This window comes from Triturus cristatus, chromosome 1_2 (genome assembly GCF_964204655.1).
Source record: "Triturus cristatus chromosome 1_2, aTriCri1.1, whole genome shotgun sequence".
NCBI classification, from domain to species: domain Eukaryota; kingdom Metazoa; phylum Chordata; class Amphibia; order Caudata; family Salamandridae; genus Triturus; species Triturus cristatus.
Window position 1 is genome coordinate 855,586,601 of NC_140580.1, and position 22,307 is coordinate 855,608,907.

The window sequence follows — 22,307 nt, forward strand, 5'->3', positions numbered from 1 at the left end:
ACTGCTCCAAAAAGTTTCCAAGTGTGGAGTTTTGAAATCTGAAAATATTCTTTAAAAATCATGCGAATAACCAAAACGTAATTACTTACCTGTTTCCAGGAAATGTCCCAGTGCTGAATCTAGGTATCCAGCACGGAGTTAGAAAAGTAACGTAAAAAGTAACTTGCCTGCAATTAACTGAAAAAGCTTAGTGTTGCATACTACTGCTCCCCTTTAAATCAAACAAAGTACAATTTCCATTGCATTTTCAAACTGTTCTATATCCAGTAACTTATTAATGTAAAGTATTTAATGGCTACCTGTAACAGGCTTGCTTGGTTCTAAAAATAAACAGTACATTTTTATACAAACACAATTGGCCTAGAGTTTAGTTCTTGAGTGTGTGAATTCATTTGCTGACAGAGTGTACATCAAATGCTTAACACTGTCCTCTGATACTGCCTTATGCTTGACCAAGCAACCACTATTAGAGAGTAAGGTTCTATCTAACTTTAACCTCTGCCTACCTTTGGGGACTCTTGGACTCTACACACCTCACTTTGGTGCAGTATATATAGAGCCAGTTTCTTACAGGGGGCATGTATATAGGGGCACAAATGGAGGGCCTAGGAGTTGTGTAAGGACAATGGTAAGATTCCATAAGGGTGCAGGTGGAAGCCGTGGTGGAATTACTCTTAAGACCTTCAATGAAGGCCTCAATTACTGGGATATTAAATAAGGAAACATGCTGTCTATTTTAAAGATAGGCAGCTATTGCGGCCAGATGTAACCATATGGAGGCAAATGCTAGGCCAGAGATTGAATATGCTACTTACCAGTATGCATCTGTTCTTGGCATGTAGGGCTGCTGACATTCATATCTGTGCATAGATCGCCGCCTAGTGTTGGGTCCGGATGATTGCACATTGTTGTCCTGGAAGAGTCTTCGAAGTATCACGAGATAGGTGGCTCCTCCCCTGGACTACAGTGCACATGGGCATCCTCTCCATCCTCAGATTGTTTTTCGCCATTGTGGCAGTGATGGAGTAGATACCGTAAGGGATGACCATGCTATACAGTAATTCTGAGTGCTGCAGCCGCTACAGGCGCCGGGTAGGAGGGTGGGCGATATGAATGTCAGCAGCCCTACATGCCAAGAACAGATGCATACTGGTAAGTAGCATATTCAGTTCGAGGCATGTGGGCTGCTGAATTCATATCGGTTCATAGATTATATAGCAGTCCCTCTATGAGCGGCGGCTGCCCGTGCCAGCTGCAGCAGTCTGAAAAAGTGTCTTGAGAACAGCCTGTCCTACAGCTGCCTGCTGTTTTGAATGCACATCTACACAGTAGTGTTTTGTAAATGTATGTATAGTGGACCATGTGGCTGCTCTACATATTTCCTCTAAAGGAATATTCCCTAGGAAAGCCATGGACGCCCCTAACTTTCGTGTTGAGTGGGCTCTGGGAGGAATCGTTAATGTGCGTTTAGCTTTTTGATAGCAAATTTGAATACATTTAACGATCCATCTGGCTATCCCTGCTTTGGAAATGGCGTTGCCCTTGTGTTGTGGAGAAAAGGCAACGAACAGTTGTTTTGTTTTCCTAAAATCCTGTGTCCTGTCTATATAGTACATGAGGGCCCTCTTTACATCTAGTGTATGGAGCATTCTCTCCGTGACATTTTCTGGATTTGGAAAGAAAACAGGTACTTCAATAGTTTGATTCATGTGGAACTGCGATACCACTTTAGGCATGAAAGTGGGGTTAGTACGCAGTACAACTCTGTTTGCGTGAACCTGTATGAACGGCTCTTGAATGGTTAGTGCCTGGAGTTCACTAACTCTTCTTAACGAAGTGATTGTCACTAAGAAGGCTACTTTCCAGGTGAGGAATTGAATCTCACATGAATGTAGAGGTTCAAAAGGTGGACCCATCAATCTGGTGAGGACCACATTCAGGTTCCACACCGGTGCCGGTGGGGTTGTTGGAGGAATCACTCTTTTGAGTCCCTCCAAGAAGGCTTTGATGGCAGGCACTCTGAATAAAGAGAGGTGCTGCCTGTTCTGAAGATAGGCCGCTATTGCGGTTAGATGTATACGGATGGAGTTGTATGCCAGATTACATCGGTATAAGTGTAACAGGTAACAGATGATGTTCTGAATGGATGCATCCAGCGGATCAATGTCATTGTTTTTACAGTAAATGACAAACCTTTTCCATTTAGCCGCATAGCAAGCTCTGGTTGTGGGTTTCCTGGCCTCCTTGATGATATTCATACATTCTGGAGGCAAGTTTAGGTAGCCAAACTCAGACTTCAGGAGCCAGATCGCCAGGTTCAGCTGTTGCGGATCTGGGTGCTGAATTTCGCCATGGTTCTGTGTTAAAAGTTTGGGTGTTAGCCGCAGTCTTTGAGGCGGCACCGCGGACAGTTCTAGGAACGTGGTGTACCATGGCTGGCGTGCCCACATTGGAGCAACCAGGATGAGTGTCATCGAGTGTTGCAGTAGTTTGCGTGCCACTAGCGGTATTAATGGCGCTGGGGGAAAAGCGTACGCAAATCTGCCTGACCAGTTCATCCATATCGCATTGCCTTGCGACTGTGGATGCGGAAACCTGGCGGCAAAGCTTTGGCATTTTGCGTTTCCCTTGTGGCGAATAGGTCTATCTCTGGATGACCCCACTGCTGAAAGTACGGTTGGAGTACTGATGGATGTAGCTCCCATTCGTGTATTTGGTGGCTGTGTCTGCTGAGCAGATCTGCCATCTGGTTGTCCTTGCCCGGGAGGTGTTCCGCCATGAGGAACATGTTCCTCTGAATGGCCCACTTCCACATGCTTTGAGCCAGATGAGACAACTGTGGAGAGTGTGTTCCTCCCTTCTTCTGTATGTAGTACATGGCAGTCATGTTGTCCGTCCAGATCAACACGACTTTGTTGCACAAGTGTACTTTGAATGCCTTCATCGCCAGGAAGATAGCCATCAGTTCCAGAAGGTTGATGTGCATCTTCTGTTGCTGTGTCGTCCATAGTCCCTGCACTGTGTAATTGAGTACATGAGCTCCCCATCCCTGGAGAGACGCGTCCGCTGTCAGTATTATTTGTGGAACAGGCTCTTGGAACGGTCGGCCCTTGCAAAGGTTTTGTGGATTCCACCAATGCAGAGAGTTGTATGCTCGACCGCTCACCAACACTAGGTCTTTCAACTGTCCTTGAGTCTGATTCCATTGACGTGCCAAGCACTCCTGAAGCGGGCGCATATGTAGTCTCGCGTGCGGGACTATGAAGATGCAGGAGGCCATCATGCCTATCAACTGCATGAACACTCGCGCTGGAAGGGAATGTTGAGGTTTGAACTTTTTTATCAGCAGTTGCATGCTGTTGATCCTCACCAAGTTTGGCTGAGCTTTGGCTGCCAGAGTGTCTATGGTCATGCCCAGGTACTGCCGTACGTGGGCGGGTTGAAGATGCGACTTTGGATAATTTAGTGAGAATCCCAGACTGTGAAGAAGGTGAATGGTGTGGGATACGTGGCTGGCACACTGCTGGGCTGACTTTGCCTGAACAAGCCAGTCGTCCAGGTAAGGGAAGACGTGAATGTGATGTCTTCTTAAGTGTGCAGCCACTGTCGCTAGGCATTTGGTAAAGACCCTGGGCGCCGTTGTTACCCCGAAAGGGAGTACCTTGAACTGATAATGCTGATCCTGAAGAGTGAACCGGAGATATTTTTTGTGTGATGGGTGTATGGGTATGTGGAAATACGCATCCTTTAAATCTAGTGCTGCTAGGAAGTCTCCCTGACTGAGTAATGGCAGAACCTGCTGGAGAGTGAGCATATGAAAATGCTCTGACAGAATGTATTGGTTGAAGGGGCGGAGGTCTAGTATAGGTCGTAAAGACCCGTCCTTTTTTGGGATTAAGAAGTACAGAGAGTACACCCCTGACCCCCGCTGTTCCATAGGCACGAGCTCTATGGCTCCTTTTTGCAGCATACTTAGTACTTCTTGCTGCAATAATGTCAAGTGCTCTGCGGACATAGGACGGTGTCTTGGCGTTATGTTGGGTGGATTGGATGTTAATTCCAGACAATAACCGTACTGGACAATTTCTCTGACCCACCTGTCCGTGGTGATGGATCTCCAGACTGGCAGGAACTGTTGGAGTCTCCCCCCGACCGGTGTTATGTGGGCGGGGGGCAGCGACAAGACGTCACTGTTTGGTGTTGGCGGAGGACCTGGTGTTGTTGTGTCCTCTGCCTTTGGTGCTGGATCCACGATATCCACCCCTATTGTTTTTATTATAGGTACTCTGGGTACCCCCTTTACTGTACTGCTGCTGGGACCCCTGACCTCTAGCTGCTCCTCTATTCCCGGGGCGACGAAAGGAGCCACTCCGAAACTGCTGCGACTGTAGAGCCCCCATAGATTTTGCAGTTTGTGTCCTTTTTAATCTTTTCCAGTGTAGTGTCAACCTCGGGCCAAATAAAAAGTCTGGGTTGACTGGTTGATTCAAGATATTATTTTGAATCTCAGGTTTGAAGCCCGATACTCTCAGCCATGCGTGCCTCCTCAACATCACACTAGTGTTGATTGCCCTTGCTGCAGTGTCAGCTGCATCCAGTGCGCATTTGATGGACGCATTTGTAATGAGTTGTCCCTCTCTGATGAGGAGCTCCGCTCCATCTTTGTATTCATCTGGTAGGTGTTCTAGCAGTGTTTCTAGTGTATCGTAGTGTGACCTGTTGTATCGGGCCAGGAGTGCCTGAGTGTTGGCAATGCGCCAGATGTTTGCTGCTTGTGCTGCTACCCTTTTGCCTGATGTTTCTAGCACTTTGGACTCCTTGTCTGGAGGAGGAGCATCACCTGTAGTCTGCGAGTTAGCTCTCTTGCGAGCATTAGAAACTACCATGGAGTCCAACGGCAATTGACCCTTAATGTAGATGGGGTCTCCGGGTGCAGGTTTGTATTTCTTCTCTATTCTGGGGTTCAATACCCGTGCCCTGGTGGTTTCCTTAAAGATGTCCTTAGCATGTTTAAGAACCCATTTTAGCATTGGTAGAGTCTTGACCGTTCTTTCTGAAGTGGAGAACGTGTCCACCAAGAAATCCTCCTCGACAGAGTCAGAATGGAGTTCCACTCCGTGATTGGCAGCTGCCCGTTCAATGAGGGCGTTAAAAGCAGCAGTATCTTCAGTGGGAGATGTTTTGACATTGTAAAGATGAGTGTCAGGAGCATCTTGTGGGTCACCTTGATCAGTAGGGTCTCCCCATGCTTGATCTGGGTCTTGCTGTTGGTCATCAGGGTCATTATTCACAGGATAAGTGGTATCATCCCCAATATAGCCCTCTCCTGCATCCTGTTCCGAGTGTGTAGGAGAAAAGGATGGTGGTTCCTGATGATAGGTGTGGAATGTTTCTACAAGCACTGGCGTCGAACATGAAGCCAGTTTCCTTTTTAGTGGAATCTTGTAGGAGTCTAAAGCCTTCTCTGGAACAATTCTCCGCTTACGGAACAGCCTACCAGTGTCGGCGTCGATAAACTTGTCACGCGAGTCCTCGACATCGGTTCTTTCCGTGGACACTGTTTGTGTGTGTTCGAGACTCCTCCGAAGTTCGAACATCTTCGGTGCCCCGGGTGGCGGCAATCCAAACTTGATCGGTGCAGGCGCCGAGTGACCTTTAGCGACTGTGTGGTTCGGGACCCATTTTTGGTTCGAGGGTTGCCCGTTCCCTGATGCGCTGTAGGGACTCCGACACCTGTTGCAACGTGAATGCAGACGGTGCTTTGGAACCGATAGGCTCTTTGGAGACAGGCCTTGACGCGGTCTCCGGTTTCTTCCCAGCCTTCGGGTGTTCGATCCGAAATTTGCGATCGACGACTGGTTGATTCGATATCTTGGCAGCCGCCGCACTCTTCGGTGTCGACGTAGTCGGATCGACCACCGTGACCTTGGTGGTCGGTGCTCCAACCTTCGGTGCCATAGGCCGTTGCGTCTTGTCGGGACCGAAGGCCTTCTTCTGTGTCTCGGCGCCGAAGCCCTTTTTTGTCTTCTCGGTACCGAAGTCCTTCTTTGTTTGGTCGGCTCCGATGTCCCTTTTTTGTGTTGACGGATTGGAGGGCTTCGACGCCTTCGATCCTACCTGAACCAGTTGCACTTTCGGTTTCGATTTGACCGGTGCTGGTTTTGGTTTTGCTTTCACTGAATCGAAACCAGTCTTTTTTGATAGCGTTGGCTCTTTTGAAATGTTCGAAGCCGGGCCTTCAGGCGGGGCTGTAGAACGATCCGACCGATCTTGGGTAAGGCCCGCAGGTGATCCCTCGACCTGAGCCTTGTCAAGACTGTGTCCTTCGGCCTCCGCATCGATGGATTGGCCTAGCTCCTCGCCTGAGCTATCTTCCTAGGCCCCAAGGGCCTCATCGTCGTCTCCTACCTCGTCGACGACGTCTTCGTCCCCGAAGATCACCTCATCATCGTCGTCAGATTGGGATTCATGCTCCGAAGCATGGCTCGAGTCTATCTCTTCGACACTCTCAACTTCCTCATCCTCGGTGCCGAATATGTTAACCGGGGTAGGCGCCGATTGTTTGGCCTCCAATCTAGCCGCCCGTCGATTCCGAAGTGTCTTCTTTGACCGGAACCGGGCGCAGGCCATACACCTTGACTCATCATGATCCGGTGATAAGCATTTGTTACACACCGGATGGACATCGATGTGTGGATATTTCGCATGACATAAAGGACATCTCTTGAAGGGAGTCCTCGATTCCATCCTCGAACGTCGATCGATGTTCGGACCGAGACTAGGTCCGAGAAGTGTGAATAAGTATAATAGTCTGTCGATACCGAACGCAAACAGTACAAACGATACCTAAAGGCTTTTGCCTTAAATAAAGTTTTCCTAACTTGAGCTAAGATAAGCACATCCGAACCCAATGGCGGAAAAAAACAATCTGAGGATGGAGAGGATGCCCATGCGCACTGTAGTCCAGGGGAGGAGCCACCTATCTCGTGATACTTCGAAGACTCTTCCAGGACAACAATGTGCAATCATCCGGACCCAACACTAGGCGGCGATCTATGCACAGATATGAATTCAGCAGCCCACATGCCTCGAACCTGTAAATACAGCAAGTAACAGACACCGCTGCATTAAAAGGATCCATTTTTTTGGAGTGGGAATAGCAGACAAATCTTTTCCATTTGCCCACATAGCATGCCCAAGCGGTAGGTCTATGGCTTCCTTGAGAATAGTCTAGCAATCAGGTGGGAGACTGAGGTATCCGAATACTATGACCCCAAGAACCAGATCACTAGGTTGAGAGATTGGTCTAGTTGCCCGATTTCTCCATGGTTCTCTGAGTGAGTGAAAAGGTCCAGCCTGTTGGGGAGCTTCTCATGGGGACTACCGAGAGGTTCAGTAAAGTTGTGAACCAGAGCTGGAGAGCCCCTGTAGGAGCTATTAGTATGAGCATTAGAGAGACTTGCAGGACCTTCCAAACCAGAAATGGAAGGAGAGGGAGAGGAGAAATATCATAGGCAAATGTCCCTGACCAATTAATCCACAGTGCATTGTCACTAGATTGTGGGTGTGGGAACCTGGAGGCAAAGTGTTTGTATTTGGCGTGGTTCATGGTTGCGAACAAACCTATTTGGGAACCCCTATTTGCGAAAGTATCGGAGGAAGACTTGAGTGTTGAGTTCCCACTTGTGGACTTGCTGCCGTATCCTGCAGAGGAGGTCGGTAAAGTCGTTGTCTTTCTGGAAGGTACTCCGCTAACAGGTGGATGTTGCGACGGAGAGCCCAGAACCAAATGGTCTGAGATAGGTGAGAAAGTTGGGGAGAATGTGTGGTCGTCCCCTCCCTTTCAATCCTAGGTGAACAGTTGGAAGCACTAGATATTTGATGTGGCGACCCAGGTATTTCGTTTTGCACAGGCCCTGCACTGTGAGAACCTATAAGTGTGCACCACACCCCGGAAGTGATGCGTCAGTTGTGACAGCGGTGTGGGGAACAGGGTCAAGCAAAGGCAACCCTGTAATAGGTTGTTGGGGTTCCGCCACTACAGAGAGTGATGAAAGTGGCGGCCTATCAACACTAGATCTTCCCAGTGACCTTTTGTCTGAGACCACTGCTGAGCCAAACATTCCTGCTACAGACATGTGCAGTTGTGCATGTGGTACTATGGCAATGCCCCAGGCCATCATGCCTAAGAGACGCAAGACTATCCTGACTGTCCTCTGGTGATTTGGTTGAAATAGGGGTATTAAGGCCTGGAAAGACCAGATCCTTGAGACATTGGGAGAGGCTAGGCCTATTTGTGTGTTTAAACGAAAGTTCGAAGAACAGGCAGAATTGTTTCATGAGAAGTCCAACAAGATCTACTCCACTTTTGAGACCAACCTGCCTTGGAAGAGTCTTTCCTGGAAAAAGATAACCCACACCCAGAATGTCCATCCATTGGAATGAGTTTCAGGAACTCACACCAGAAATGGTGGAAAGAACTATGAAGGAGGTACAATCGGGCTCTTCACTGATCCCCTGCCCACATTTTATTTTCTCCAGGATACCCTCAATCTTAAGCCCTTACATCACCTGGCTGTTCAAGCCTTCCCTGAAAAATGCAGATTTCCAATTGAGATGGAAATACGCTCTAGTGCTGCCAATATTAAAGAAGGCTGTGGCAGAAGCTGCTGTCCTTTCCAACTACTGTCCTATTTCTCTCTTGCCCTACATGACAAAAGTGTTGGAAAGAATAGTCAACGCTCAGCTTTCGCAGTTCCTGGAAGACGACAACATCCTGGATGTGTCTCAAACAGACTTTAGAGCCAACAACTGAGCAGAATCAACCTTGTTGGCAGTAGTGGACAGAATCAGATCAGATCTTATTAGATCTGTCCACTGCCTTCGATACGGTCTCACACTCCAAGTTGGTCCACAGGCCACACAAAGCAGGTCTGCACTCTACCACCCTACAGTGGTTTGGACCTTTTCTGTCTAACAGATCTCATTCTGTTAATCTGGCTCCGTTCAAATAGACTCCCCTTCAGGCTGACTGTGTAGTCCCACAGGGGTCTACCCACAGACCGTTATGTTTAATATCTATGTTGCCACCTTGGCGAGTATTGTTAAGCCCTGGGGCTTCGAGACATTCTCCTACGCAGACGATATTCAGCTTCTCTCCATCGATGAGTCAGCTAAAACATTTCAAGAATGTACTGGGCTCTCTCTGATGTGGCCAGCTGCATGTAATCATATTGTCTAAAGCTGAATGAAGAAAAAATTTAAATTCTGCTGTTTGGAGGGGTTGACAAAGTATGGAATGACACTTAGTGGAACATCGCTCTTGGTGTGGCTCCATTACTCAAAAGAGCTGCCAAGTATTTGGGAGACGTATTTGACGACTCCCTCTCGATGCAAGACCAGGTATACTCTGTGTGTGGGAGATGTTGTGGGCTCTGATGCATGCTTAGAAAATTATTTAGCTGGATCCCTATATCCTGGCACAGGACAGTTACCCAGACTCATTTAGCTTTGACTGAATTATGGCAACGCCCTATATTTAGGGATTGCTGACTACCTGTTTAGCTGTCTGTAGCTCATACAGAATGAGGAAGCCAGACTGATCTATAACAGCCCCAAAGGAAGCTCAGCATCAGCCAGCACTTTATCTGCTGCATTGGTTCCCAGTGCGGAAAAGAGCCAGGTTTAAATTACTGTGTTACATTCACAAGTCAATTCATGAGTCAGGGCCAGCAATACTGCGTGGCAAAGTTGCCTTTTACAAATCCGGTAGAGTGCAGCACTCTTCCCATCAAGTCTTGACCCACAGCACAAAAATCAGTAAAGCCAGAATGGGCAGCCGCTAGTTTGGTCATCTAGCTGCACACTCTTAAAATTCCTGATCTTTGGAAATGTGTTTTAAGGAAGATTACCTTGTGTTTTGGAAGCACTTGGAGATCTGGCTTTGTATGTGCCTCAGGAAAGGAAGATGGCCAAGTATTGTTCCAATCCAGCTCTGAAGTAGTACCCAGGGTAGCTAATAAAGGAAATGGTCTTCTACCCAAAGGCATTAAAGGAATACTACTTTCAACAGAAATCTACTCTGGATTACTCTTCTGCATTTGTCAGGTTTTGCATTTTAGTACAAACTTGCCTAAGCCTGGGTACCAAGGTACAAACACCAGGTTGTAGATTGTGTAGTCAGATAGAGAAAGGTTTCATACTCATTGATGATATTTTTAAAAAGAGCAAAGTCAAATCTCTACACTTGCATGCCCCTTTTTTAGGTCGAGCCTAGAACAGCGCATGCGCTGTTGCTCGACATTTAGTATACGGGTTTCCAAAGGGCTGCCAGACCTCGCTGGCCTAACGCTTGCGTTCACGCGAGCAGCCGCCAATCACTGCTGCGCGCACACCACTCGTGTGCTTAACACACAGTGCGTCCCGTGATCGCAATCACTTTCGCTTTGATCGCGATTACTTTCGCTTTCACGGCCGCACGGCCATTACTTTTACGGCCGCGCGGCCAATGCTTGTTTATGCTACCCTCAATGTGTTTCAGTTACCAAGGCCCACTAGAGCTGAAATGTAATCCATCTGTATAACTTGTTTGAACTGCCCATGCTCTGTTATAATTGTATACACTGCCTTCAGTCTAAGTTACCAAGCCCCACTAGAGCTGAAATGAAATGTAATTGCTCATGTCTTGTCTGAACTGTCAATGTCTCTCCTGAACAGAGCTGTACCACTGTTGCTAGATTGCAAAATCAAATAGGTGCAGGAAGTGACTTGTTTACTTTCAGACAACTTGCCCTGCTCTGAACCTTGCCCACGTGCTTGCGTTTCAGAGCTCTGCCTGTCTTTCATTGTGCGTACACATGGGTATCTCAGGGCCCAAAACAGCTAATAACATGGGAGTGTTCTAATGTAGAGACATGATGTGAGTGCACTTGTAAAAACAAAGTCACTCACCCAACTAATGTGTAAGCTATGGGTAACCAGGTGCTTACACAGGCGTGTTAGTAGACCGCACAGTCACTCGAAGGCTCTCTCGGGTACTAATTCGGACTGGAATCCAAAGCAGCCCTGGCAAAGTTGTGTTAAGCACTGCTGCCTACAAAACCGGCCCCCAGGACTATTGCTTTTGTTTCTGCAAAACCGGTCCCAGTAACATAACCGGCCCCCACTGCTCCAAAATCGCCACCCACCGCTCCAAAACCAGCCCCACACTTCCAGCCTCCTGATGCCCCCGGTGGCCAGTCCAGCCCTGGTACCACTGACAGGTATCGGATGAGTATTGAAACACAACTCAATGGCACTGCTGAAGGAGGAAAAGTTCAGTAAACCTTTGATTCCGGAGTCAAACGCATGTCCCTGCAGTGCTTTATTGCAGTGATCCACCAGATGGCTGAGCAGCCCAGCCACGTGGATTCTTTGATTTGTGTGTTTTATTTATGAGTTTGATAAAGTGCATACTACAAATTACAAACTTGCAAAATAAATTTTGACTTATGAGGAGGGGGTGGGCACTGGAGTGGGCGGGGCCTTGTGCCTAGAGCTACTTAGAGGCAACCAGCCACTCACCAAGCTCCCCATCTTCTCACCAAAACAAGCATTGGCATAGCCAATAGGTCTCGCCTTTGGGACCTTATAAGTATTTGGTTATGCAGCACAATATCCTTGGTGCAACAACATTAACTGTTGCATGGTTAAACACTTATAAGGTCCCAAAGGCGAGACCTATTGGCTATGCCAATGCTTGCTTTAGTTATGGGACTAGGTTTCATATAACTTTGGGCTACAAAAACAAATAATCAAATAATACAGCTTTATTGACTGTATTCCCTCCTGCCACAATGAAGTGGCTGTTTACCTGTTGGGGTCAGAGTGATTTGCCAGAATATTGTAACAGCCAGTGATAAGCTTCTCGTAGACACGGGACACAAATTCATCCGACTCTGCAGGGCCTAGTATCCTCTCCAAGGAGGTGCTGCTGATTTCCGACACACACTCTGTGCTGGTCTCCAACAGAAGGGGAAGCAGGGATTTGATCACCTGTAGAGGATTTAGCTCATCTGGACACCAGCTGAATGCAAGAGAAGAAACCGAATTAACTGAAATATCATTCAGTGAGTAGGAGAGACAGTGAAAAAAAAAATCAATGGAAGGAGGATAATGGATAGTTGTAATAAAGACTCAAAGATGATGGGAGTACAAATAGAAATTCCATAATTAGGGTTAGGGCAACAAGTGAGGTCAACAGTTAATTAGTGAGGGGTGAGCAAATATGCAAGGTGAAGAGAAGGAAGGGTAAGGTAGTAAGGTCAAAAGTGGAAAGGATGAAAAACTGAAAGGCCAAAAGGGGACTTGTAGGGAGGAATACGCAAAAGGTTAAGGGAGGTCAATTAAAAAGGGTAATGAAAGCACTGGTAAGGCAAACAAGAGAAGGGGAAAAAGATTGAGATGCTAAATCAAAAAAGGAAATAATGTTAGTCATAAAAGAAAAACAAAGAACATGTTGGGAACTGAAAGAAAAGAGGCATTTGAAAGAACCGAGGACAAGTAGGAAAAAAAGGGAGGAAAGGACAGTGTGCAGGGAAAGGAAAATAGGGTGGATAAAAAAAGGGAAAGAAGTTAAGGGTACACTACACTTACACAATTAGGTCTCCAGTGAGTCGGACCAGAGAGAGGAGTATATGCTTGAGAGAGGTGGCAAGGGGCAGACTTTGGCTGCAAAGAGTGCCTAGGTGAGCAGCCTGCACAGCACAAATATAGCTTTCAGCCGGAATTGTGTCATTAGCGAAGGCATTGCGCTGAAAAGCAAAAAAAACTGTTCAGAAGAGACTCAATATTTCACTAGAGCTTACAGAATGCAGACAAACAAAGGTTAAAAAAAAAAAAAGCCCCTCCATCTGGTCAAACTAATCTGGTGGACCCCTTTTATCACCAGAGTGCATCCTAAAAAACTAAGAACAACTTCTTGCAGTATTGTGGACCCAACACTAAATTGCAAGAGTACACTGTATACGAAACAATAACAGATGCATCTTGCAACTAGAAGGGTGTGTGTGTGTGTGTCAAGAAACTAAAGGTGTGGCTATATATTTATGGCTTTGAAAAATACCATTTCATTGATCATTTCTGGTGCTCTTCCAGTGAATACCTTACCCATGAACCGATGTTAGGAAACTCGTTGGTATGGATGCTGTTCCAGGACTCGCATAGCGCCTGCACTGCTGAAGGCAAGTTTTGTACCAGAGCTGGACCTGTAACCAAAAGAGGCAGTAAAGAAAAAGAAGGAACTTTCCTGCAGCATTATGTTCAACAGACATTCCAAACAGAAGGCTTTCATTTTCAAAACACACCACCAGCCTAATAAAAGTCATGAAGAGCAGTTGATTTAGCTGGTGTAAGAGAGCTAGGCTCCAAGATAGCCATACCGTGTGAGGATTCTTGAACTGGCACACAGAGCTAAATAATCATTTTTCAAGTGCCCAAAGAAATCTGCCAAAGAACTACTATCGCCCAAACATGCAGAAAGGAATAGGGTGAAGTTTATATAATTTAGCTTTGGCACTGCTATGAGCAGCAGACCAATAACCAACAGAATGGCAAATAAGCAGTGGACCATCAACTGTGCTTTAGTGCAGTGCTGGTCTGGCACTGGAATGCACTGATCCTAAGGATTATGAGAGTGCCATGGAGAGTGGCTGGAAGACACGCTTACACACAAATGGCCAGTGACAACCTGTGGCCGTGTTCCGGGAAAGTCAGATGTGTGGAGTTTAGTGGTCTGCTAGTGTTCCTGTGGTAGTACATTGGCAGTTGATATCAGAGCCACTGTCCAAGTGAGGGTATGCCACCAAAAGCTTAGAGACAGACCGGTCCCAAGGACCGGGTAAGGAGCTGTGCATTATGCAGGCAAGGACAGCAGCAAACACACGGAAATTGAATTGTGTGCAAGGATCATTACTGTCCTAGCATGGAGGAGTGCTCAGGCCCACAATCTAGATTTGCTAGCAGGCCAGATTGGGGAGAGGCAGTGGGGGTTATGAGAGAGATGGTGTGGTGGCAGGTGAAACTGCGGTGAGCCAACCTTCACCTCCCGTGATACAAAGAATCTTCTTGAAGAAGAGATCATGCGAAGAGGGCCTGCGTCAACATGACTTTTAGAAAGTATAGACTGAGGCTCAGCAAAAAACTAGAGTACATAAAATGAGCACTAGGGCAGCAGCTGAAGTGGTCAGGAGAGCTGGAGATGCATGCAGACCACACATATAATTTTGAGATATTTCACAGAACACCACAACTGGCTATTATAAGCCTGTCCGTGCCCTACTGAATGAGAAAAGAGGAGATGGGGAACCCTTTGTCACAGAAAATGAATACTGCAGATGGGTTATCTAAAGCCATCGAATGGTGCACTTGACTGAGTATGAAGCGCAACTTAAGTCATATAGTTCATTTGGAAGCAGACTACAATGCCACTTCACCAAATTCCCATATAAGTTGCCTTGCTGAGACACTTTAGCACTGGTGTAATTTGAAACTGTAGAACACTGATAAAAGGTACCATATTGCAGAGAGTTGAGGGCAAGAAGGGCTACCTGCAACGCACTACAGATGACAACCAATGCACTGTGCTTCTTGACCGCTGGCTAACATCAGGCTACCAACTGAGTGCGTGAAGGGGTGATTAAGTGCGCTCAAGATGGGGAAAGGCGATCAAAAACAATCCAAACTACCTTTTGAAGTAAAAAAGCATTCAAGATAGATTCAAAATATATATTTTTTTTTTTATTGGGTTTTTGGGTGTTTTTGTTGCATTGCAAACTGCAACCACACTCGTCAGATTACATTACATGGTAAAAACAGCAGAATTACTGAGGCATATCCGGTCATTCAGATTTATACACCAAACATAAGTTGCTAGGAGCTTTAAGCTACCCCTTTAATAAGTGCTGCATTTCTGTAGCTCACCTGTGATTGAAACTTCAACTTTTAACTCGGGATAGCAATGAGGGCAAAGGGAGAGGGGGTGGGGGACGGGTGTGCCCTGTTGCAATGATGACTGTAGGAAGCATGGTTACGGGCATGGGAGAGCACGCTAGAGGTTCCCAGCATGTTAGACAGTAAATTAAGGGCTCAGGAAGGGCGGGCTTCATAGGGGAGCATGGTCAATTCTAAGGGGAGGTGTGCCAATCTAGATGCCAAAGGGAGGGACCCTACCCCTGCGGGCGCATCACATTTGTCAATTGTTTGCCAGAAGTGCATGAGTAAGATGGCTCACTGCGGGGACATGGGTAGCCGGTGTATCTAGCGTACCTCTTCATATCTAAGTGTTTCTTCCTCTGCAGCGCCCCATTTGTGCACTACACCGGTCCATGCCTCCACTGGAGGGCCCGCAGGTGCGCGGGAGTGTAGTGTAATTGCTCACTTGGCCAGGAGGAGGGCCTGGGCTGCGAAGCACGTTTGCACTTTGTGTTGCTTCCTATGACTAGTGAGCAGGCTCCACGAGTGTGACTTTCCACAGCATGGCATGAATGGCACGTCAGGTGTTTTAGGGCAGGACCATAACATGTGTATAAGAGTTGCATTAGAGGTCTGACATCAGGGGCAAGCAAATTGTGACTGGGAAGTGGCGGTGGAGCTGCGCAGGCGTTAGATAGGTACTGTGCAAGATGAACTGTATTTTCTTGAATCATGAGTTTTGGGAGACCAGTTTGGGGAATTCAAGTGCCCTCTCCAATTCTCTATCACGGAGCACTCTCCTGAACTCTTCCTCCCATTTTTGGAGAAGTGTAGCGAGCAGGGTGGTAAACAACTCTCGTATGGCTCTGTACAGCCAGGTGATGAGATGACAACCGGGTCCCATGGTCAACACTGTCTGAAGTACTGGCTGTGCCGTGGGTTTACCCCCAGATAGGACCCAGAGGTGCTGGCAGGTGTGTGTGTGAGTTGCCTGTGAGGACGAACTGCCCTGGGAGGGGGTGGGGGGAACTCGCTCTCCTCAGCCTGTTGGTCAAAGGGAAGGTGGCCCTCTTTAAAAGAGGGCTCCCATCTCAAGAAATGAATGACTGGTCCAGACTCTTAGTTCCCCAGCTGTGTAATAGCCTCAGCCTTGATGCAAGCCAACCAGGGGCAGCATGGGGGTGTAGAGTAAAGTCTTCCGGGAGAGGCGATGTATCCTAGCCTTACTAAAAAGCATCCAAGATTGATGGTAAAGATAACCTGGATTGTGAGTAAGAAAAATCTCTAGGCAACATTTTGTCAACAAATTATTGGACCATAGATTAAGGGTAATGATGTTAAACCCAATGCACCAAATTCAATGTAAAATGCTAACTTTTATTCATACAAAATGTTAAAATAAGGGCTCATTTTATCTATAATCGTATGTATTGTTTGTGTATAGTTTGATGTATAGGTTGTTCTCAGATTCACTTCTGTGATTTTTCATACTTCACTGTGTGACATTAAGATCAAAGTTCACAGTTACATGAATTTCATTTGACACATAGTTTTCATTGTTATTTTTGTTTATGTCATACTATACTGTTTTGTCACCGAACATATATTTTGGCGTTATATTAACCGATAAAATCTGAGCCCTTATTTTAACATTTTGTATGAATAATCACTACCATTAATCTATAGTCCAATACTTTCATGACTAAAATGTTGCCTAGAGATTTTTCTTACTCACAATTATATTTTCCCAGTCCTAGGAACATCTATTTGTAACAGAGGGGCCTTATTTACACAATTTAAAGATAACATAGATGCCATGGAATCTGCAGGAGCAGGCTGTCAAGGTGTGACTATTAGACGTGAACATAGTGTTAAAGAATCAATGGAAAACATATTCTAATAACTCGCCTTGACCACATGGCTAAGTAGCAGTATAATGGGTAATGCTGAATAGAACGAAACTGGCAAGATAAGAACCGTTTTTGAAAGGCCGCTAAAGGAAAACTTCGACAGTCAAAATTCTCAGTACTGTTCTTGAAAGGATGCACAAGCTCCTACAGAGACGACCACTGGGAGCGCCAGCCCGATCCATAACACCACAATTACTCAACTACAGGAACCACAATACGGTGCTGAAACTTCCCAGGGAAAAGCGCTATATAAAATAAGAGGGGTCAAAGCCTGCCAATTTTCCTCATTTCACGGTGGTAGTCCATTATAGCTAGGAGATGATATGCAACATTGAAGAAATCATTTCAAAACCATAATATAGAATACAAGATGCTGTGTTCTGCAAGATTGAAAATAATAGTTTAAGGGAGGGCCCATGTTTTCTCCGACACTGAGCAGGCATCCACAGTGGTGAAGTGGAGGAATGAATGCAACTCACTGTAGCCCACAGGAAAGGAAGAAGCACATGAATCTCAGCTGAGAAAGATTAATACAGTGATCGAGGTTTGCAAATTGGGAATCAAGGAGTGAGAGCATGCTTACCGTGGGATCCCACACTGGAGTGTGAAATATGTATCTTCAAAATTGGTGATGTATAAGTTTGCTTAAAGCTTCTATTTTATGACACCTGTAATGTTTGACCACACCAAAGAATGGGGAGCTCTGCCTCCCCCATGCATACAGCTATTATGTTCTGTGTTATGCCGGCTTTAGGTGTACCACAGGACTTGAGATGGTAGGGTTATTTGAACCCAGTTATGAAAGGAGAGAAAACCGAGCTGGCAAACTGGGTGTCAGTGTGGGTAGGTGGAGGGAGGGTTCGGTGAGGGCAGGGGATTGGAGAAGAGGGAGAAACTATTTCTGCAGCACAAGATTGCAGATTAAGCAGGAAATGCAAACAGAAGATGGCTCGAAAAGGGTGCATTATACCAAACATAAGAATTAGGACACAAAGTACATAGGAAGAACACTGTAATCAACGAAAACAGTAGTTTTTAACCTGTGGTCTGGGTGACCCTAGGGGACTGAGAAGCCTACTCAGGGGGTCAGTGACCACTAAGAAAATTAAATATTATTAACAGAATGATAAAGTGGATAAAAATGGAGAAGCAACATTTAAAGTTGAACATTTTAAAGCGTTCTGTAAATGTGAAAGAATTTGAAATTGGAGGCTAAAAATGATGTTGGTATCCTCAGACTGACTTCTGCAAGGGGTGCAAGTGTATCAAACAGAATATAGTATGGACTATGAGTGGCCAAAAGGGAATTTAGAAAGGCTTTAACCTTTCCATAAAAATTCAGATTTCTTAAAATATTTTTCGTGAATTAAATAAAATATTTCATCATATATTAATCCGTTTGATGAATGCTTGTTTCAGTATATTTGTGTATTGTTTTGCATTACAAATCATCAAAAAAGCTTATGTTGGGGTCCTGAGCTTTCAGTAATGACTCAATGGGGGCCCTCAAGTTCTAATAACAATTCAGTTGGAGTTCCTGGGTTCTAGTAATGGTTAAGTGGGGGGGGGGTCCACAGAAGTCAAAAAGTTAAGAACTGCTGACCTACAATGTTAAGAGTTTTATATAACAAACGCAATGCACAACAGGTGCCAGCTAACAGATACAAAGCTGAAATTGACTTATTGCCAAGAATCACATCTGACTAAAAAAAAGGGACTGATCATTCATCACTAGGTGGAGTGCCCATAAATATTTTTTCTTCGTATTCAGGCTATGTGAGAGGGATGGCAATCCTCATTAAACTAAATATGTTCTCTTGGACCCTTTCATAAACTAGCAGATGAGGAAGCATGGTATTTATTTGTCCGTGGGATCCTAGGGTTGAAGCATTTCACTACTGTAAACATATATGGTCCAAATGGGTGGGGACTTAAAGTATCAAACGGTAGTTGGAAAGGCGGCACCCCACAGCGGCAGGTACAGCATTAAAGTGCATGATGTCACAGGATTGCTGGATCTGTGTTACACTAGACACAGTAGAGAAAGGGAAAACAAATTGGACTCAAAAGTGAAAAACATGGATTAGCTGCTGGGAAGTAAATTTTTAAGTGGGTGGACTGATCCAGCTAAGCACCTGTTGCAAACTTTAGCAGATCATGCCGCACTGTTGGTTTGATTCAGGCCAATGCAACGCACAAAAAACACTGCATGTAGCATTTTCCTTGTATTGCTCTACTGGACAAAATATTTATAGTAGATTTAAAAAGGACAACTCTGGAATACTTCAACTTAAATGTGGGGTCAGTGGCAGAGTGCAATGGGGAGCACTTAAAGTATATTTATGAGGAAAGTTCATTGCCAAGCAAGCTGGAATACAACACGTTTGAGCTGGCTGGAAAACAAGATTAAAGAGCTGACAAGGAGACTGTGCTGCTTCTGGGGATTAGCACACCTAATGGATGTCAATGCTGAATACAGACAGTCATCAGGAGGAGAAGTGCAATATTTAGGGAAGTATATAATGGCACTCTAGTGAGAAAGTAGTTAGTGGTGCTATCATTTCTAGTGTGGAAGGCTTTGATGAGAGTACTATGTTCCAGAAAAGGATCTTTAATTAATCTTTGCAGATCGGTTCAAGGAAAGATAGCTTCAGTTGGCTCAATAATGGAACTGGAAGGAGCCAAATAGATGGAAAAAGCTCTATTCAGCCCTTTCACAAATTGTTTTACAATCCTCTGAGATCAAGGATTATGAACGGTCTCCAGTTCTTTTGACTGTTTCATGAAAGCCAGATGGACTTACTGAGGACTACTTAAGGCCACTTCTGACTAGGTATAGTACGTAAGGAAGGAACTGGTGGGGTTACATGGAGACTGGGTTGATGTACCACATGTAGAATGTCTTCCCTTTTCTGTTCTAACTATTCGTCATTGAACAAGGGCATGCTTGCATCTGAATATCTAGGCAATCGGGCAAGATGTACAAATAGTTCAAATGTCTAGGTTATAAACAGCAAGGCTGTCAGAATGAGTGACTTTAGCTGATGGAAGAGTAGCTCTTCGCTGTGTCTAGAGCCTGGAGTGAGGTTTGAACCATGTTGCAGGGCATGTGGACAGTCTCAGTAGGTTGCTATACCACAACTGGCGAGGACAGCAGGGGCTAAGAATATCTGGGAATAATGCTCCTCCTGGCTGAGGAGGGGTGAAACCCCGAAACCGGTCCTGGGATGCCTGGTTCCAGTCCCGGGAGGACCTGGCTTGGCAGTTCAAGCTGGACTGTTCCCATGAGGCACAGGGTCAAGACTGATTTGCATACGGCTGGGTTCAAACTGGAATGGCATGGTGAGCAAAAAAACGATGGATTTAGGCCCAGATCTCTGTACTGGGGTGAATGTATGACATTGTTCTGCATTCTGTCCATCAACTATTGTTTTTGCATTTGATAGTGAGTACAGCACTTCTCGGAGCCTCAAGGACATTTTTAAGGTGGATCAGGTGACCTTGCCAGCTGGAGTTATAGGCAGCAATATCATCTAGATAAGCTGCACTATAGGATTCCAGTCCAGGAAGGACTTTGTTCACCAACCTCTGGAAGGTGGCAGGGGCATTCTTTAATCCAAAGGACATCATAATGAACTGGGATGCCCATTTGTAATGGAGAATGCAGATTTTTCTTTTGCTCCAGGGGTCAGGCCTATCTGACAGTACCATTTTTTTTAGCAATCATTTTTATTGGCATTGTCTTTGATTAAATACATCACATCTGTATCAGTGACAGTAATACAAGAAGTATCCCATTCATTGTGCATCCTTACATGAGGTTGGATAACAGTGTCAAAATGGTCTCCCTCGTAGTCCCAATTTAGTTTTGTTACTGAGGAACGAATGGCAAGGCAGTGTCAGCGTTCCTGTAAGGTGACCTGTTGTGAGAAAGTGCCCTCTTTCTTGCAGGGTATGCCCCCACTTTTTGCTGAATTGCTGATGTACCTTGACTGAGTGTGCCCTGGGCTCCTGCCAATCAGGTACCAAGGGCCTATGTTCCTTCCCTAAAACTGCTTGAAGCCTAAACCCAATTGGCATCTCTGGCCACATGTCAGCCCCTGGTAAATGGTACCATAGATACCCAGGGCACTGTGACCAGAGAAGGCCCCTAAGGGCTGCAGCACTTATTGTGCCACCCTTAGAGGCCCTGTACCCTGACACACACACACTTCCGTTGCAGGCTGAGTGTCTGGGTGCAGAACAAAACCGACAACATGGCACACATCCCTGTGTGCCATGCCCACAAACCACTGCCCTGGCATACATCAGTGACCCCTCTAGCTGGGTGCCCTATTCCAGTGGTTGGGGTACAGGTGCATGAGCCCTGTAACCCTACAGTGCCCAGGTCCATTCCTGGGCCCTGTAAGTGCAGTGTTGCCATTAAGGATATATGGTGCTGGGAGGTCGTCATTACATACTCCACAGCACCATGATGGCTGCACTAAAGACTGGGAAGTTTGGTATCAAACTTCTCAGCCCATTTAACCCACACTGATGCCAGTGTGGGATTTAATGTAAAATGCACGACAGAGGGCATCATAGAGATGTCGCCTGAAACTCGACCAACTCCCAGTGACCTGACTGAGTGGCTGCGCAGGCTGCCACCACCAGACATGTTTCTGGACCCCTGGGTCGAGAGCTTGCTGCTCTCAGGGGCGTGAAACAATGCACATCCTGGGACGAGGTGCCAAGCCTCCTCCCCCAGGATGGGCAGGGTTCACGAAGGAGAAGCTTCAAAGGCATGCCACCTTTGTGAGCTTCACCAGACCCCTTGCTGTACTGAGCAACTGGTCTCCACTGGTTCTATCCCCCACTTTGGGCGGGAGACCAGGCGGGAAAAACAAAGTGAGGAAAAGAGGTGTGCCCACCTCTTCCAACTCCACCCCTAAGGTGGAGGAGGCGAGGTGAAGCACAACCTCGAGTCCCCGCCATCTTGAAGATGGGGGGGGGGGGGAACCCAGCCAACCAGGGACAGGCTCCTGCCCCTCTCCCACTGGAGAGTGGCAGAATAGGGGGTGTACCCACCCCAAGGAAGGGACCCATTTGTCCCTGCCCTTTAACTACCTGCAACAGCCCTAAATTTAGTATTTTGGGGCACCCTGAACCTTCCTTCCTCAGATCCAGCAACCACAAGAAAAGGACGAGAAGCCGTGCAGAGTTAACATGAGGACGACGCTCACTGACTTGGCCCCAGGCCTGTCTACCCTCGAACCTGCTCCTGCAAAATCCCGGCGTGTCCAGCGGCCAGCAAAATCAAAAACCCCGGAGGACCTGCCTGCATTCACTCTCCAAGCTGTTTCTCCCGTGAACACCGGACGTGTTTGAACTGCAGCTTCTGGTGCCAGCCAGAAGCCGAGAATCCCGCACACTCTGCACCCGCCGAGCCCAGCCTGTGTTTGAATGAAC

General features: G+C 46.4%; 1 protein-coding gene across 14 annotated transcripts in view; it reads right to left on the reverse strand.

Annotated features, from left to right (window-relative positions):
* Positions 1 to 22,307, reverse strand: part of UBR4 (ubiquitin protein ligase E3 component n-recognin 4) — a 1,980,383-nt gene that overhangs the window by 1,353,266 nt on the left and 604,810 nt on the right. For all 14 annotated transcript variants that reach the window (XM_085609056.1, XM_085609055.1, XM_085609054.1 and 11 more), the window contains exons 27-29: positions 13,147 to 13,244; positions 12,634 to 12,791; positions 11,852 to 12,064 (exon numbers count right to left, since the gene is read on the reverse strand). In XM_085609056.1, the coding sequence (XP_085465182.1) occupies positions 11,852 to 12,064; positions 12,634 to 12,791; positions 13,147 to 13,244 (469 nt within the window). The remainder of the gene's footprint in view (positions 1 to 11,851; positions 12,065 to 12,633; positions 12,792 to 13,146; positions 13,245 to 22,307) is intronic.